General features: G+C 51.8%; 1 protein-coding gene across 4 annotated transcripts in view; it reads left to right on the top strand.

Annotated features, from left to right (window-relative positions):
* cdon (cell adhesion associated, oncogene regulated) overlaps window positions 1-18136 on the top strand; it is a 38333-nt gene extending 20197 nt beyond the window's left edge. For 2 of the 4 annotated variants that reach the window (XM_084447984.1, XM_084447985.1), the window contains exons 5-20: window positions 1-11; window positions 116-415; window positions 715-984; window positions 1961-2299; window positions 3588-3859; window positions 4410-4584; window positions 5927-6043; window positions 7012-7215; window positions 7797-7978; window positions 9381-9486; window positions 11486-11608; window positions 11996-12187; window positions 12482-12759; window positions 13429-13508; window positions 14598-14899; window positions 17307-18136. The exon at window positions 1-11 is cut by the window's left edge and continues 133 nt beyond it. In XM_084447984.1, the coding sequence (XP_084304110.1) occupies window positions 1-11; window positions 116-415; window positions 715-984; window positions 1961-2299; window positions 3588-3859; window positions 4410-4584; window positions 5927-6043; window positions 7012-7215; window positions 7797-7978; window positions 9381-9486; window positions 11486-11608; window positions 11996-12187; window positions 12482-12759; window positions 13429-13508; window positions 14598-14899; window positions 17307-17467 (3112 nt within the window). In that variant the 3' untranslated portion in view covers window positions 17468-18136. The remainder of the gene's footprint in view (window positions 12-115; window positions 416-714; window positions 985-1960; window positions 2300-3587; window positions 3860-4409; window positions 4585-5926; window positions 6044-7011; window positions 7216-7796; window positions 7979-9380; window positions 9487-11485; window positions 11609-11995; window positions 12188-12481; window positions 12760-13428; window positions 13509-14597; window positions 14900-17306) is intronic. The other 2 variants (XM_084447986.1, XM_084447987.1) reach the window with 2 other exon arrangements.
* The last annotated feature ends 998 nt before the right edge of the window (window positions 18137-19134 follow it).

Here is a 19134-nt window from a genome sequence, read left to right as displayed (position 1 = left end):
GACGGTCAAACGTGAGTCTCGACTGCGCTCCGTGCTACTTCCTCACAGCGTACGTCTCACTGCTGTCGTTACCGAACAGAAGAGCGCGTCATCAACCCCCGTTCTGTCTCCTCAGACGCGGATGCGCCCCCCGCCCCGGTGCGGATAGTCTACCCCACCGCCCCTGCGGCGCTCTCCGTGGAACAGTCCGGGTCGCTGGTGCTGGAGTGCGTGGTCTCCGGGGGCGGCTCGTCCCCGTCGGCGCGGTGGCTGAAGGAGGGGCAGGAAGTGGCGCTGGGCGGCCCCGGGCGGAAGCTCCGGCTCAACAACCTGGCACTGCTGAGGGTGGGCGGCGGCGACGCAGGGCGCTACCAGTGCTCCGTCCAGACGGAGGCGGGGACGCTGCTCAGCGCCAACTACACGGTGACCGTGCTGGGTGAGGAACCGCCACGCGACAGCGCCACCCTGTAGGCCTGGAGGGCATCAGGACCATTAGTGGGATTATGTCGTATGGTGTTTTACTGTCCATGTCATAAAACATATTATTAAAAAAATAACAGTTAAGCGCACAGGCTAGCTTTTTGGTTCCAAAGGCTCCTTCGTGTACAACATGCTCTGGCCTGCAGCCATTTTCTTTTCACTCCACAGACTGTGCAGTATGAAGTATGAGGTGTTAATCATTCTATCAGGTGTTAATCATTCTATCAGGTGTTAATCATTCTGCCTCCTCTCCAGAGCGCGTCTCGGTCACGCGGGGCCTCACCGACCAATCCGTGCCTGCCGGCTCCGCCGCCGTCTTCGCCTGCGCGGCAAAGGGAAGCCCCGCCCCCAACGTCACCTGGCTGTTCAACGCCGAGCCCGTCGCCGCCTCGCCGCGCCACCACATCTCTGGCTCGTCCCTCCGGGTGACGGGAGTGACGTCGGAGGACGAGGGCGTGTACCAGTGTCTGCTGGACAACGGGATCGGCTCGGCCCAGTCGGCCGGCAGGCTGGCCGTCCAGTCAGGTATAATTTGGTCGGAACGTAAACATCATTATCAGGAAGTGATTCTGCTGATTTACACTCCTTTGGTTTTCCACGCAGTCACTATGACCTCAGTACCAGGCGGAGAAACCGTGCTAGCCGGTAGTCGTTCCTCATCATTTCCATTAGGTGTATCAGGGCGCTTGTTTGGGCAGTGAGGTACGGTAAAGCCCCGGTGCCCCAGCGAGGTACGGTAAAGCCCCCCAGCCCCGGTGCCCCTGCTCCGCGGGGATCGTGAGAGTGAGCCCTGTGCAGGCCGTCAGGGATAAGCCCCCAGACAGAGGAATGCGAGGAGTAGCTGTAGGGTTATGACGAGTACCAGACCACCCGGCTGTCAACATCATACACAACGGCCTTTTATTTATTAACACATCGCCTCCCCTCACCAACGCCCCCCTCCCCCCCCCCCCCCCCCCACACACACACACGCACACACAAATCCAACAGCAATCCAGGCCTCAGCCCCCCCCCCCACCAGTCCACCGGCTAGGCCACACCTCCCCCCGGCCCTCCCCCACTATCCCCCGTCAGCGGCGTGATTCACCCGGACGCGGGGAGCCGGACCAGGGAGGGGCGGCCGGGTTCGCGTCTTTCCTCCTCCTCCTCCTCCTCCTCCTCCTCCTCCCTGACTCCGAGAGAGAGGGAGATTTATATCCCCCCGCTGCGATGCAGGTCCAAGCAGAGCCACGGTGTTTACACGTGGACCTAGAGGTGTGGGGGGGAGATAAGAAGCGAGTGCCAAGTCAGTTCAAACACCAGAAGGTCAGTCCTGGAGAAAGTAGTATTTATTTGTTTTATTTTATTTCCCCCCCCCCGGTACCAGGCACAGGCGTCTATATATCGAAATGCTCTTTCCAGTAAAGTAGATGAGGATGATATGTAAACTGTTGATGACATCCGTCAGACGAGAGCGCTCCGCCTAACCCCGGCTAGCGTGTGTGTGTGTGTGTTTGGTTAGGCCCGAGCTCCATGCCAACCATCCTCTCGCCACCTCGGAGCGGCACCTACCGGGAGGGGGACGTGGTCTCCCTGTCCTGCAACGCCAGCGGCTGGCCCCTCCCCGCCATTCGCTGGTACAACGCCGACGGCCCCATCGCCACGCACCCCGTCCTGCTCCTCCTGCCACCGCAGGCCGAAGCCAGGGCCCCCGGTGACGGCCCTCCCCACCTCACCATGTCCCGGCCGGGGAGCAGCTCCCTCTACATTCAGGCTGTCACCCGGGCGCACGCCGGCACCTACATCTGCCAGGCCTCCAACGAGCTGGGCTCCGTGCGAGCCGAGGCGGTGCTCTCTGTTGGTAAGCCTGCTTGATTTAGACCCCGTTCGCCTCCCTGTTGCTCCGCTCTTAATGGACTGATCTTTGACTGCGAAGTGACGGCAGAGCGTCCAGGTGTCACGGCGCCCACTCAGGATTCATTAGCGAGCGCCGCGGCCCGATTGGCTCTCCATTCAGAGCTGCTGGACTCACCAGGCATGCCTGAGCTCTGAGTCAGCCTAGGGTGGAGGAGAGAGAGAGAGAGGAGGGAGAGAGGGGGGAGGAGAGACAGAGGGGAGGGCGCGGAGGGAGAGGGGAGAGGAAAGAGGAGAGAGGACAGAAGGAAGTGAGGAGAGGAGATCCAGAGGGGTGAGGTGAAGTGTGCGGGCCTGGTTGTTGTGCTGAGGTCTTTCTCGGTTCTCCCCGTTATCTGAACGGGCCAGTGTGTGGGGTGCGGGGCAGCAGGCCTGGGATCGGGGCTAGTGTTACCGGCTCCGGGCATGTTTGTTTTGTAAAGTGAACCGGTGGCAGCACACACCGAAAAAAAAGAAGAAGAAAAAAAAAAACGAAACAGGACCCCAGACCCCGGCTGCCATGCCCCCGCGGCAAGCCCCAGCCCTCTTACCTGCTCGTTCAGCTGTTTACGCTCGAATATTCAATTATGGTGCTCTTATGGTTCTCTCCCTCTCTCTTCCATTCTTACTCTCTTTCTCCCTGTCTCTCTCCCTCTCGCTCACTCTTTCTCCCTCTTTCTCACTCTCTTTCTCCCCCCCCCCCCCCCCCTCTCTCTCTGAGAAAATATTCCGTGCGTTCTCTGCCAGGTCTGTGTCAGGCGTAATAAGGCTCCCAGCTTGCATAATTTCCCCAGGTGGAGCACTCTGGCACAGCCGAGGTTTTAATGAAAAAAACAAACAAAGCATTATTATGTACGACTGTGGGGATCCACAAGGTTTCTTGTTAGTTTATGCAGATTGAAAGGCTTGTTCCCAATGTAAAACTTTCCAGGCCTGTTGGCAGGCCTCTGCCGGGCTGTGGACACATAGTCACTCCTCTGTTGGTCACAAACAGGCCCAGCGACGGCCCACTCTTGGCCCTGGCCTCTCATCATATTACGACGCTTTTTCCAGAGCGCCTGGATGTGCCCAGCAACCTGGATTCACAGTTACAGTATAACCTCTACAGCCACAACGTGACTGGGTCAAACTAAAACAAAATGTTGACCTGTGAAAAAGAGTCTTCTCATTGGCACCATTCTTACTGTAAACGTCTCTCTCTGTCTCTCTCTCTCTCTCTCTCTATCTGTCTCTCTCTCTCTTTCTCTCTCTGACAGAGCCTATGGGCTCCACCACTGGTGTTCTGCTGGAGGCCCCGCCCTCCGTCCACCCCATCCAGAGCGACGAGGGGGAGGAGCTAGAAGAAGGGGAGGGGCTAGAAGACACCGTGGTCCGCCCCACCGAGAGGACCAGCGACCAGCCCACCCCCGAGGCGCCGATCATCATCAGCCCCCCCCAGACCCACAAACCCGACATCTACGACTTGGAGTGGAGGGCCGGGCGCGACTGGGGCCACCCAATCAACGCCTACTTCGTCAAATACCGCAAGGTGAGCTGTCTGATAGTTTATCGTGTAGATACATATCGTGCATGGGTCTACAAGCCAGTGTCTAATAATCACGTTGGAGCTTTACCGCAAACACATAAGCACTGCCTGGCGGGCTGCGCCCAGACTAACTGCTAACTCAGTGTCATTTGCTCATTAAAACAGTGAAGGCTGGGACCAATGCCTGTGAGGGTAAAGGGTTGGTCATTTCCTCTTTAAAAGCCTGTGTTTTCTTCACTAATAAGCTCATTTCGACCATAAAACCATACCAGTCTTGTTAAGATTACTTGGCAGAGGGACTCAAAAGACTCGCTGGTCCTGGAAAAAGTGACAGAATTCTCCCAGGCATTGTTGCCTTTGCCGTTCCCTGTCATTACGCAGGCTTGGGACCAGCTGGCGCTCGGAGAAAGACTAACAGATCGTTTTATTTTCTCTTTTTTTTTCTTCTTTGTTTGTCTTTGTTGTGGTCACCGTTACTTGGCTATATGTGACCTGTATGGGGTGTGTGTATGGCCTGTATGGGTGTGTGTATGCATGTGTGTGTGCGTGTCAGGTGGATGACGTGAGGAACGTGCACGGGGGCTGGCACACAGTCCGCGTGCCTGGCAGTGAGAAGACTCTGCGCCTGTCGGAGCTGGAACCCTCCAGTCTCTACGAGGTCCTGATGGTGGCGCGCAGCGCGGCCGGCGAGGGCCAGCAGGCCATGCTCACCTTTCGTACCGGCAAGGGTCAGTACCGTACACCACGCCTGGTCACCACAGCCTGCACGGGACAGCAGAGCTTCCAACACCGGTGTTCAGTACAATCTTATACTGTGTAGTTCAGTAGATCTCGAAGCACAGCCTTCTGTAGTTACTGTTGGCCTTTTGTAGGTCTTCTGTAGTTGCTGTACGCATTGTGTAGTTGCTGTAGGTCTTCTATAGTTGTAGGTCTTCTGTAGTTGCTGTAGGTCTTCTATAGTTGTAGGTGTTCTGTAGTTGCTGTACGCATTGTGTAGTTGCTGTAGGTCTTCTGTAGTTGCTGTAGGTCTTCTATAGTTTTAGGTCTTCTGTAGTTGATGTATGTCTTCTATAGTTGTAGGTCTTCTGTAGTTGCGGTACGCATTGTGTAGTTGCTGTAGGTCTTCTGTAGTTGCTGTAGGTCTTCTATAGTTGTAGGTCTTCTGTAGTTGCTGTACGCATTCTGTAGTTGCTGTAGGTCTTCTGTAGTTGTTGTAGGTTTTCTGTAGTTGTACACATTCTGTAGTTGCTGTAGGTCTTCTGTAGTTGCTGTAGGTCTTTTGTAGTTGCTGTAGGCATTCTGTAGTTGCTGCGGGTCTTCTGTGGTTGCTGCAGGTATTCTGTAATTGCTGTGGGTCTTCTGTAGGTCTTCTCTAGTTGCTGTAGGTCTTCTGTAGGTCTGTAGTTGCTGTAGGTCTCCCGTGGTTGCTATAGGTCCTCTGTAGTTGCTGTAGGCCTTTGGTAGTTGTTGTAGGCCTTCTGTAGTAGTTGCAAGTCTTCTGTAGTTGCTGTAGGTCATCTGTACCTGCTGTAGATCTTCTGTAGTTGATGTAGATCTTCTGTAGTTGCTGTTGGTCTTCTGTAGTTCTTGTAGGTCTTCTGTAGTTCTGTGGGTCTTCTGTAGTTCTGTGGGTCTTCTGTAGTTCTGTAGGTCTTCTGTAGTTGTTGTAGGACTTCTCTGGGTCTTCTGTAGTTGCTGTAGGTCTGCTGTGGTTATTGTAGGTCTTCTGTAGTTGCTATAGGTCTTCTGTAGTTGCAGGTATTCTGTGGTTGCTCTAGGTCTTCTGTAGTTGCTCTAGGTCTTCTGTAGGTCTTCTGTAGTTGTAGGTCTTCTGTGGTTGCTCTAGGTCTTCTGTAGTTCTGTAGGTCTTCTGTTGTTGCTCTAGGTCTTCTGTAGGTCTTCTGTAGTTGTAGGTCTTCTGTGGTTGCTCTAGGTCTTCTGTAGTTCTGTAGGTCTTCTGTTGTTGCTCTAGGTCTTCTGTAGTTCTGTAGGTCTGTTTGTGTGTAGTTTGTGTGCCGTCTCAGTGTTGATGTCTTACAAAGTCTTGGCCGTCTCTTCTCCCCCTGGCAGAGAAGAGCACGGCCATCATTAAGAACCCTTCCAAGGCTCCTGTGGTGTCACAGCCGGCCAAAGCCCCAGAGGACAAGACCCCCAACACGCACTTTGGAGTGGTCATACACGACAGAGGTAGGACCAGCCAGCGGCCTGATGACCAACTCACTTCTGACATTATGATCTGGTGTGTGTGTGTGTGTGTGTGTGTGTGTGTGTGTGTGTGTGTGTGTTGTCGCGCGAGTTGTCCACAGTAAAAGGCTAGTGTGGGTCAGTGTCTCTGAGAGAGATATCTTAGACGACTCTCCAGTGAGTTATTAGCAAGTATATTACTACTGTATGTTTAAGATAATAAGAGAAGATGCACTTTAATAGTAGTAGATCAAGAATCAAATATACATAATAAATAATGCAAACAATAAAATAACAGTAAAATAGGCGAAGCATATGTGTGTAGGAAATAAAAAATAAATAAATAAAAATAAACAAGACTATAAATAACAATGTAATGTGACAAGTGACATACGCAGGGGTGTGGGGGGGCTCGGGCACTGTAGTACTGAGTCTGATTAGAGTTTTCGTGTGTGTGTGTGTGTGTGTGTGTGTGTATGTGTGTGAGTGTGTGCACGTTCCTGTGTGCATGTGTGTGTGTGTGTTTGTGTGTGTATGTGTGTGTGTGTGAGAGAGAGAGAGAGAGAGAGAGAAAGAGAGAGAGTGAAAGGTGGAATTTCAATGCACATTGCCGAGGTTTACAAGTGGGCCTATTCTTCTGAAACTTCCATCAGTGTTTCCACTAACCCCTCTCTCTCACACTCTCCCCTGCCCTCTCTAACTCTGTGGCATAGAGCCCAGTCAGTAAGTAGACATTCCTCTCTGGCATGCCTCTATACTGCGATGTGTATGACTGACTGTGTGTTTGATTTCTCTCTGCCCGTGAGTATGTTCTCTCCTTACATGCGATGGATGGATGTGATGATTTTGGTTTCCAGTTCCCATAGACTTGTGTGTTTTCTTTAAGTCAGTTTTCAGTTTTACTCCTCTTAACCGAGTGTAGACATTTCTCTGGTTATGATCGGTTCATTGTGGTTGTTTTTTTGGCTCAGTGCCCGAGGCCCCGGACCGCCCCACTATCTCCATGGCAACTGAGAGTTCTGTGTATGTCACATGGATCCCACGAGCCAATGGGGGATCTCCGATCACGGCGTTCTGTGTGGAGTACCGAAGGGGCCGCAGTGCAGACTGGGTAGTGGCCGCTGACAACATCTCCCCTCTCAAACTGTCCGTGGAGGTCCGCAGCCTGGAGCCTGGTGAGAAACAACATCGATACTAACAAAATAATAACAACAACAATAGCAACAGCAGAAATACAACTTGAACTAAAAATGATTAGTCATTTTACTGCCTGGCACCCAGCCCAATACACAAATTATTACTTTACATTACATTACATTACAGTCATTTAGTAGACAGTTTTATCCAAAGCGACTTACAATAATTGCATGTAACACAGGTAGTCAGTGCACACGCCAGAACTCATAAGTGCTTCTCCTTTCTAAACAAGTGACTAAGAGCGTAATCTAGTGCTAAGGTCAAAGTGCTAAGGTGTAGTGCTAGTGCGCCGAGGCACTAGAGACAAATAAATGAGATGCTTAAGTAGTACTTCTTGAAAAGGTGAGTTTTGAGCATGCAGCGAAACATGGGCAGTGCTCTGCTGTCCTGACGTTAGTTGGCGGTTCGTTCCACCTCTGCATGGCCAGGAACAGAATATATTCTGTGACCGTGTCGATCGACCGCAGGGGCCTCGGAACGACGGGGCAACCTGCTGATTACTACACATGGACGACCCAGCTGTGGCTCACGTCAGCGCTGTCCATGTGTCCACCCACAGGCTCCACCTACCGGTTCCGGGTCAAGGCCGTGAACATGTACGGCTCCAGCCCTCACAGCATCCCCTCCAAGCCCTACCAGGTGTCGGCTGCCAGCCCCCGCTTCTCCGACCGCCCCGTGGCCGGACCGCACATCTCCTCCACGGACGCCGTCAGCGACACGCAGATCATGCTGCGCTGGACCGTGAGTATATACACACACACGCAGACGCACACACACACACTCACACACGCACGCACGCAGATGCATACACACACGCACTCACACACGCACACACTCACACACACACACAGACGCACACACACGCATGCACGCACACACACACACACACACACAGATGCAAATCATCCATCTGCAGGAACAATTTGATGGCCTTCTCCAGACCGGCTGCTGTGTTTGTTGTGATGTAGAGCGGAGCTGCAGGAGTTTCCTGTCTGAGGCCCAACCAGGCCTGTGATTGGCCAGCGTCTGACTAGAGCCCTGCTCCAATGGGGAGCTAGGATGCCATGGCTGCAGACTATAGGTCTGGCCTGAGCCCGCTGCAGAACTACTAACATTCCTACAAATACAGTCTGAACCATGTTCAGCCACTGATGGGTGAAGAAAGCGACCATCAATAGTTTTGCATGTGTCACTCTCTCCAACCTCATGCAGGGTTATGCTGGCATCACATTTGATAACATATCGTACTGCACATGTACTGTAGTCTTTTTTTTAACCTATATTTGTTAGACTAGTTTGATTTTTTTTTAAATCAAATTAATTACATGATGTGTTATTAATTAATCGAATGAATCGCAATTAAACGCATATTTTTTTTTTTGCTGGGAAAGGCCCCCAAATGAAGATATTTACATTTACATGGACTGTGGTTAGCATGAATTAGCCTGAACTTTTACGGGGAGCAATTTCTCACCTTTCTCACAATTATATTATTGTAGCAGATGAGTAAAGCATTGAATATACATTACATATGGTGGCTTTAGAAGTCAATATATTGTTTTATGAAGTTATTATTTGCAATATCTTATGTGTAAGGATATAATTTAATCTGAGCAAAATATTCAGCTTGCACCAATATATTTTCAAAACTATTGTCCCTATTGATGGCGGCTTGTAGGTGCATTCGAGGACGTAATTTGCAACGCTTCCATTAAGCCCTTGTCTTCTACCATAGCGTGTGCTGCCTGCTCTGTAGCCTACGGGGTCCACTGGGCAAAATTGAAATGTAAATAAAATGTTTAAAAAAAAAAAAAGATGAATTTGTGCTACACATTAATTTTTGCATCATTAATTGATTTAATTAACATGTTTAATTGACAGGCAAAACGTAAATTCATTAAAAATTGTCACTGTCTGATGGGGACCATTGCCGGTATGGGTGTCAAATACAAATGCTGTCTGGCCTAAGGTGTTCGAAGAAAATGAGGGCAGACAGACAGACAGACAGACAGACAGACAGACAGACAGAGGTTTGGTCATTTATGTGTTAGATATCTCTGCTTTTTTACATCATAGTTAACGTAATGTAATGAAGCATTGCAGACATTGGCTGTAATGCGGTGTGTTCCCATCTGCTCCCCAGTACACCCCCTCCAGCAACAACAACACCCCCATCCAGGGCTTCTACATCTACTATAGACCCACAGACAGCGACAACGACAGCGACTACAAACGGGATGTGGTCGAAGGTCAGTTTACAGAAAGTGTGTGTGTCCGGTCTGCGTTTGTGTGTGTGTCGAGCCTGAGTGAGGTCTGCGTTTGTGTGTGTGTCGAGCCTGAGTGTGTGTGAGGTCTGCGTTTGTGTGTGTGTCGAGCCTGAGTGTGTGCGGTGTGTTTGTGTGTGTGTCGAGCCTGAGTGTGTGTGCGGTGTGTTTGAGTGTGTGTCGAGCCTGAGTGTGTGTGTGTCGAGCCTGAGTGTGTGTGTGTCGAGCCTGAGTGTGTGTGTGTCGAGCCTGAGTGTGTGTGCGGTGTGTTTGTCAGCAGCCCCTGCCTTCACCGGACGTCTTTCTCTCTGAGTGTGTAGTCTGGGGAGGGGTGTGTGTGTGTTTGTGTGTGTGTGTGTGTGTAGTCTGGGAAGGGGTGTGTGTGTGTGGGGTGGGGCACATACCCTCTCTGTAGGGGGCGGAGCTCGGGATGGGTCGTTTTTACCGTTTGATGTGCCCGGGCGACGAGGCAGCCCCCGAATGTGTTTTTAATAAATGGCTGCTCGCTAATGGCCCTGAACTGAAACCTGAGCTTGGCCGCGGAGAGAGAGGGGCTCGGGTTACCGCGAGGAATGTTAACGGAGAAGCTGAGAGCCCGCCCCCTTCCCTCCTCCCCCTCCCCCCTCCACCCTCCACCCATCTCCCCCAACCTCTTAACCTCTGCCTCTCCCAGGGGGAGGGCCTGTCAGGAGTCCGGTCGTGGACACATGTCCGCCCCCCTGGCCGGGCCGTCTGGCTGCTCGGTTCCTTCAGATAAGCGCTCCCTGGCAGGCCGCTTCAAAGCCGCGCTCTTATCTGCCATCTGATGTGTGTTTAGTCGTTCTGCGTTTGAACGGGAGGCGGAGAGCGTGCCTCTGTGTTTATTTTTGTGAAGAAGAAGCCGTGCTTTTGTGTGTGTGTGTGTGTGTGTGTGTGTGTGTGTGTGTGTGTGTGTGTGTGGCGAAACAGATCAGCCGTAATGAGTAGGCCTAAGAGACGCTTTCAGACCCATTCAATGGGAGATTAACCATGAGCGGCATATGGTATGGCAACACACTGTACACAACAATATACATACGGTTGTATGACAACATCCAGGAGCTTGTTGGTGTTGTTGTTGTTGTTGTTGATGATGTTGTTGCGTCTCATTTAGGCCACAGTTTGAAACACCCCAGTAGGAGACGGCAGTCCTACAGTATGTCTAGAGAGCAGGCGGTGTGAGTGGTAGCTTAGTGGTGGTGTTTGTCCACAGTGTTTTTAGCTGCTGTGTGTGTTTGTGCGTGTGTGTGTGAGAGTGAGAAAGCGAGCAGTGTGTGTCAGTGTATGTGAGCAGTGTGTGTGTGTGTGTGTGTGTGTGCGTGTGTGTGTGTGTGTGAGAGAGAGAGTGAGAAAGAGAGCAGTGTGTGTCAGTGTGTGTGAGTAGTGTGTGTGTGTGTGTGTGTGTACGTGTGTGTGAGTGTGTGTGTGTGTGAGAGAGTGAGAAAGAAAGCAGTGTGTGTCACTGTGTGTGAGCAGAGTGTGTGTGTGTGTGTGTGTGTGTGTGTGTGTGTGTGTGAGAGAGAGAGAGAGAGAGAGAGAGAGTGTGTGTGGGTGTGTGTGTGTGAGAGCGAGAGAGAGAGAGAGAGAGAGAGAGGGAGTGTGTGTGTGTGTGTGTGTGTGTGTGTGTGTGTGTGTGTGTGTGTGTGTGTGTGTGTGTGTGTGTGTGTGTGTGTGCGGATATTGGAGGCCGGCCAGAACAAACATGAAGATGCCATATATGGAGCTAGTCTGGAGTAAAGCAACTGTCTGAGAGAGAGAGAGAGAGAGAGAGAGAGAGAGAGAGAGAGAGAGAGAAATGACAGAGTTAAAGACAGCATGCCAGAAAATGCACCCCAGTGTTAGAGTGTGAAACAAAGACAGTATTTGAGAGGGGGGGGGTGTGGTTAGCTGTGGTTAGCCTGAATCAGCCTGAACTTTTACAGGGAGCAATTTCTCACCTTTGCCCTGCTCTCCCTTCCCCCTCCAGGTAACCAACAGTGGCACCTGATTGGCCAGCTCCAGCCAGAGACCTCGTATGACATCAAGATGCAGTGTTTCAACGACGGTGGCGAGAGCGAGTACAGCAACGTCATGATCTGTGAGACCAGAGGTACGGCCACACACACACACTCACACACACTCACACACCCACACACACTCACACACACACACACACACACACACACACTCACACACACACACACACACACACACACACACAGTATCAACTGCAGAGGAAATGACTCACGGTGTAGAATAACAAATCCTCCACTTAGGCCGTAGTCGAGGCTTGTTGTCGTAAAGGCTCTAACTTTAATGAGGGGTATGATCGCCGTAATTACAGATAGAAACGCGCCGCCCTTTTTAAAAAAATGTTATGGCACACAAAAAACAATGGCCGCCATTGTTCCTTGTTCCCCCCCTGTTATTTTACACCGGTTCCAGTTTGATAAAAAGGTGATCCTGTCATCCTCTCCTCCTCCTCCTCCTCCTCCAGCCCGCCAGCCCCCAGGCGTCCCCAGCCAGCACCCCATCACGCCGCCCGGGCCCTACCCCCCGGACCCCCCCAGCGCCCCGGGGGGGCTGCTCTACCTGATCGTGGGCTGCGTTCTAGGCGTCATGGTGCTCATCCTGCTGGTCTTCATCGCCATGTGCCTGTGGAGGAACCGGCAGCAGACCGGCATGCACAGTACGTACACACACACACACACACACACACACACACACACTAATAGACAGTATGTGGTGTCCACACAGGCACACACACGCACACAAACACATATACACACACACACAAATACACAGTACGTGGTGTCCGCAAAGATACGCACACGCACAAATACACAGACGCATAAACACAGACACACACACACACACAGCTCTGGGAAGTTAAGTGTGTCGGATGGTTTCTATCTCTAACCGTCTCTTTCTCGCTTTCTCTGTCTCCGCCCCCTCTCTCTCTCCCTCCCCCCCCGCCCCCCAGTAGAATACGACCCTCCCGGTTACCTGTACCAGCCGGCCGAGATGAACGTCCATGTCCTGGAGTACACCACGCTGCCCGGGGCCAACCGCCTCAACGGCGCCGTCCACGCGGGCTACGGCCATGCTGGGCCCCTGGCTCCGCAGGGCTGCCGCCACCTCCACCACAAGCTGCCCAGCGGCTTGGCGCTGCTCAACGGCTCGGCCGCCCTGTACCCACAGGCTGGTCTCCCGCACGCCCACGACGCCATGGACTACGAGCACCCGCACCACCACCATAATGTGAGCCCCCCCCCCCCACACACACACACACACCACCACCACCATAATGTGAGCCCCCGCACACACACACACACCACCACCATAATGTGAGCCCCCCCCCCCCCCCCACACACACACACCACCACCATAATGTGAGCCCCCCCCCACCCACACACACACACACACGCCCACACCATAATGTGAGCCCCCCCCCCACATACACACACACACAAACCACCACCATAATGTGATCCCCCCCCCCACACACACACACCACCACCATAATGTTAGCCCCCCCACACACACACACACCACCACCATAATGTGAGCCACCCCCCCCCACACACACACACACGCACACACACACACACACACCACCACCATAATGTGAGTCCCCCCCCACACACACACACACCACCACCATAATGTGAGCCCCCCCCCCCCACACACACGCACGCCCACACCACCACCATAATGTGAGCCCCCCCCCCCACACACACACACACACACACACACTCACACACCACCACCATAATGTGAGCCCCCCCACACACACACACATGCCCGCCGCTCTTGGCTGGCGTTAGACCTCACCTGTGCACCACACACACACAGTATGTGCACACAAACACACACACACACACGCGAGGTCCAGGTTCTGAATGTGTGTTGGTTGTGTTCCTGGTCCAGGGAGGGGGGATGTACACCGCGCTCCCCCAGACTGACTCGCCCGACTGTATGAACTGCCAGAACTACTGCAACAACAACAGGTGAGTCTGGCGAGCTTAGACCAGCTTCCTGTCCCCGCAGGAAGAGATTTACGACTGTTGTCCCGGGGTGGGGGGGGGGGGGGCGGGGGGTGTGGCCTCCACGCCGCGCGCAGTTCATGCGCGCCGACCGAGTACGTCCTCCCTGAACTGTGTTACCCGCTTTCCCCTCTCTCCCCCCCACTCCCCCTGCCCCATCTCCCCTCTCCGCCCCCTCTCCTTCTCTCTCTCTCCCTCCCTCTCTCCCTCTCTCTCCTCTCCCGCTAGGCGTGTTTATGTACTCAAGTGTCTCCAGCATCACAGTTTACTCTGCGCGCGCCCAGCCGGCCCACCTAACGAGGCTCTGTTTGTTTACCTGCTCCCGCCAGGGGCCGAGGGGGGGGCGGGCACAGGAGGCTCTGAGAGAGAGAGGCAGGAGCAGGGCTTTCGGCGGGAGCACATCGCTGAATGTGTGCCTGTGTGTGTGTGTGTGTGTGTGTGTTAGAGAGAAAGAGAGTGAAAGAGAGAGACAGTGAGAGAAAGTGTGAGTGTGACAGAGAGAGTGAGAGAGAGACAGGCAGTGAGAGAGAGAGATGGAGAGAGAGAGAGAGAGTGAGAGAGAGAGTGAGTAAGAGAGAGAGGGAGACAGGGTGAGAGAGAGAGAGAGAGAGGAGCAGCTACCACAGTCTCGTCAGGAGAGGAACTGCAGTGTGACACAGTTAGTTTAGACCTGTCAGAGTCAATGACACCACGGCTCTAATCTTCTCCTCCAGTCATCTGGTACTTCTTTCCCCTTCTCTGACGAGGCTGAGACAGGCCAGCTGTCGGAGACTGACTCTATTGTGTGAGACTGGCTCCTCATAGGGCTGCCATCTGTGCTGTTAACTGGAAGAAGTTTACACAAACTTGCTCATGTCTGTCTGGAAAGCCCACATGCATCGCAGGCCTCTGGGCTCAGGAAGGAAGAAGGAGACGTGCGATCCGCCATTACCAAACGACGGATCAGATCAGCGCTCAGCTGGCCGCGGCGAGCGTGTTCCGAAAATACACGTTCCGCGCTGTTATCCACATCCATCTCTCTCTCTCTCTCTCTCTCTCTCTCCATCTGACCAGATGTTACACCAAGGCCAACGCCTCGTTCCCTGGCGGCACGCTACCCATAATGCACCGCGTGGCGCTGTGCCAGCAGGAGGGGCTGGAGATGATGCCCCTGAGCCAGGCCTGCTCGTCGCCCTGCCACCACGCCGACGGACAGCAGCTGCTCCCCGGAGACCCGGAGCCGGAGGCGGGCCGGAGGCAGCGGGGGGAGGAGGAGGAGGAGGAGGAGGAAGAGGAGGACCAGTACTCGTCCCCATCTCTGTCTCAGCGCTCCTGCTGTCAGGATGGAGAGCATCACACCTGCCCCGAGGAGACAGGTGAGACCCCGGCCCTAGATACCTGTAGATATCCCTATAAATATTTGTAGATATCTCTCTAGATACATGTAGATATCCTCTCTAGATACCTGGAGATATCCCTCGATACCTGGAGACATCTCTCTAGACACCTGTAGACATCCCTCTCTAGACACCTGTAGATATCCCTCTAGATACCTGTAGATATCCCTCTAGATACTTGTAGATATCCCTCTAGACACCTGTAGACATCCCTCTCTAGACACCTGTAGATATCCCTCTAGATACCTGTAGATATCCCTCTAGATACCTGTAGATATCCCTCTCTAGACACCTGTAGATATCCCTCTAGATACCTGTAGATATCCCTCTCTAGACACCTGTAGATATCCCTCTCTAGACACCTGCAGATATCCCTCTCTAGATACCTGTAGATATCCCTCTAAATACCTGTAGATATCCTTCTCTAGACACCTGCAGATATCCCTCTCTAGATACCTGTAGATATCCCTCTAGATACCTGTAGATATCCCTCTCTAGACACCTGTAGATATCCCTCTCTAGACACCTGCAGATATCCCTCTCTAGATACCTGTAGATATCCCTCTAAATACCTGTAGATATCCCTCTACCTGGCCATGGATATATTATTATGGGGCAGATGTACTAACATGTTAGTGTCAATTTCGTTGTAACGTGCGCCAGACATGAATTCGCTGGAGGGCCGAGGGAAAAGTTCAAAAACATGGAAGGAGACGAGCAAGGCGAGACTGATTAATATTCCATCGTATGTATGAACACTGCGGGAGAAAGTTTGTTTGGATGCGAAAGAAGAAGCAGGTGTAATCCAGGTAACGCGTTTGCATGCACAGCGGAAGCATCCAGAAGGAATGGCAGCAGTCATTCGAGCAAGCCGAAGGCACACACAGGCCAAGGAGACTTGCAGAGAGAATTTTCACCAGCAAAGAATGAACTCCTCGCCACATTACAGTTCTTGGCATCTGGAATGTTTGAAACCGTAATCGCCTCCTCAGTGGGGATATCACAGTCTGCATTTAGACATGTCCCAACCGCGCACTTACACTGCTACAGCCCCCAAGTCTGCTCATACAGTACATTTCCTCACAACCGACGCCGATATCAGACGCATCAAGCAAGATTTCTTTGACATTGCAAACTTTCCAAACATTTCTGGAGTGACTGATCGCTCCCACGTACCAACTACCCCCCGCCCCTCAATCCATGAGCACATTTACAGAAATAGAAAACATGCATATTCCACGATCTGTGCCAAACCACAGATCACAAACGTTGAGGCTCATGTCATGGCTCTGTCCACGATAGCTTCATATTCTGAAATACTGCGACTTTATCTACTACGGATTGATCAACTGGGCTTTTGGAGAGACATGGGTAGATGTTTAACAGTAAACTTAGCGCCACATTATAGAGTGCCTAAGAGGAAGCAGGAAGAGCCGTCCCATGGGACCTTAATTCGGATAAAATATGTATGGGTTGTCAATGGCGATAAAGAAATAATTTCTTGATCCCGTTTGAATTGTGCCACCATACACCTATGATGTTTGTCAATTTAAAACATAATTTTGAAAGTCGCAGTTTGACGTATTATTGTAAAGCAGTTATTCCAGAACAGGTTTAAAATGATTTAAAGAGGTGAAAAACACTATTAGTCTGGCCATGTTGAGAGCTGCAGGATTGCGAAAGGAGAGTTAGTTCTGTAAGAGCTGGCATGCGAGATCGGCTTTATAAGGTTTTGGTGAGTGTCAAACGAGTGTAATGTCGGCTAGCTAATATTAGCTAACTTGCAAGTTAACCGAGATAAGTCAAATTTATCTTTTAAATTGACAAACATCATATGTGATGGTCATGGCACAATCCAATCGGGATCAAGAAATGATTTTTCTCACGCCGTTCACTACCATTCATATTTTTTCTGATTTAAGGTCCCATGGTGGTTTTCACTTCCTGCTTCTGCTTAGGCACTCTATTATCCAACACCTGCAAATTAGGGTTGTATGGCGGTGATATACTGATTTCGTGATCAGCTGCAGGTTTGCTACATCCAACGTAAAATGAAGGTTCCCAGCATGCACTGTCTGTGAACTGGCCAAGTCGCTGTTTACACTGCGCTCGCTAATGTATGTACATCTGCCCCTATGTGTACAGGACATTCAGTAAGACCGGCGATGGGAACTTTTCTTCATATATTTATCCGTTTTATAGCAGTTTGGCATCATAAATGACAGTGGCTGTAATTCATTGGCTTTTTTTGATACACTGTAACAACAGTGGCAAGCCACCATTTTGTCCATGCTGTGTGTTGTGAGCCCAGACTGATGCAGAGCCTCTGCTGTCCTCCGTGTGTGTGTGTGTGTGTGTGTGTGTGTGTGTGTGTGTGTGCGTTCAGCGGAGGAGGAGCCCCAGTGTGTGGACTCGGAGGGGCCGGTGGTGTGTTGGGAGAGCCTGGGCCTCAGCCTGCAGGACCTGGACTGTAAGGAGAAGACGGCCTGGATCTCCAGCAGCAGCCTGGCAGGGGACCTCATCCAGCCAAGCCCACAGGAGGCCTGAACACAGACCACACACACACACACACACACACAGGACACACACACATAAATACACAGACACACACACACACACACACACACATATGCATACATAGAATACACCCACACTCACGCACATGCATACACAGAGTACACAACCACACACACAAACACACACACACAAACACACACACGCAGACACACACACACACGCTCCCACGGAGCCACTGAGAAACAAGGGAGACAGAGATGAAAAGGAGGAGAAAGGAATGCTGGGAAAACAGACGAGTGTTGGCACGGCCAGAGACACTGTGACATGGTGACAAGGACACTAAACTGGCCTGTGGACTGAGCTGGAACCACCAGCATGGGAACAAGAGAGTGAGAATGAGCGATGGAGAGAGAGAGACAGAGAAAGAAAGAGAGACAGAGAGAGAGAGGATAAATGGAAGGGGGAAGTGGAGAGGCGGAGTAAGAGAAATAACTCAAAAACTGAAACTACGACCCACAAGAGGGAGGACTCTAAAAAGATCAGAAACTCTGTAGATGACTTATTTATTTTTTTGTAGTAGTAAAATATTATTTCATATGAATGTATCTGTTTTAAGAAAAAAGTGTTGTCTTTTATATTATTTATGCCTTTTGGATGAGAAATACTTTTTATTTTTTGGTTGTCTTATTTGTCGTTCTGTGTTCCACACAGTGTGGAGATTAGCAACTGTATGTGTAAAGTTTTGTAATAATATAAAGAGAAGATATGGAAGATCCTTCTTTCATTTTGTTCTTTCCCTGCCCTGTCATTATCCAGTTGGATATGAGTGAGCATCGTGGAAGATTCCCCCCCAGGAGCAGTCAGTCAGTCAGTCAGTCAGTCAGTCAGTCAGTCAGTCAGCCAGCCAGTCAGTCAGTCAGTCAGCCAGTCAGTCAGTCAGTCAGTCAGTCAACCAGTCAGCCAGCCAGTCAGCCAGTCAGCCAGTCAGTCAGCCAGTCAGTCAGTCAGTCAACCAGTCAGCCAGCCAGTCAGCCAGTCAGCCAGTCAGTCAGCCAGTCAGTCAGTCAGCCAGTCAGCCAGTCAGTCAGTCAGTCAGTCAGTCAGCCAGTCAGTCAGTCAGTCAGTCAGTCAGTCAGTCAGCCAGTCAGTCAGTCAGTCAGTCAGTCAGTCCTAGCCGCGGGGCATTTCCCTGCGGTCTTTGATGTGGGTCCTGCGCAGCTCCGTTGCACAGCGCTGACCCCTGAAGAGGCCGAACACTCTGGCCCCTGTGCTGCTGACGCTGCGCTCTGCTCCGCAACGCTGCGCCGGCTCCACAGCTCTGAGCTTTACACAAAACACACTGTTCCTCTGGGTGCACTAATGACCTACTGACCCCCCCCCTCCCACACAATCTGCTAAGGAACTGGATGTAGTTATTTTAAAGGCACAGTTTATCTCTCAGGACACACACACACACACAGAACCCGATCATATTGTTGGATCATCTTATCGTCTAGAAGCACCTTGTAGCCGGATACCCAAACAAGCGACTCTGCCCGGTCGACCTGATACCTCCCAGGCCAGAGAGGGTTGGGAGGAAACGGGACCATGAGCCAGCGTATCGGGTTATCGCGCGGCCGATCTCCACGTATGAGGCGGGCGTAGCGAGGCGTCCCCGAGGTGTAGCGGCCGGAGGAGCTGGGGGGGGTACGACAAAC

This window comes from Borostomias antarcticus, assembly GCF_949987555.1.
Source record: "Borostomias antarcticus genome assembly, chromosome: 1".
NCBI classification, from domain to species: domain Eukaryota; kingdom Metazoa; phylum Chordata; class Actinopteri; order Stomiiformes; family Stomiidae; genus Borostomias; species Borostomias antarcticus.
Note: the sequence above shows the minus strand (reverse complement) of the source record. Positions and strands in the feature narration are given on the sequence as shown.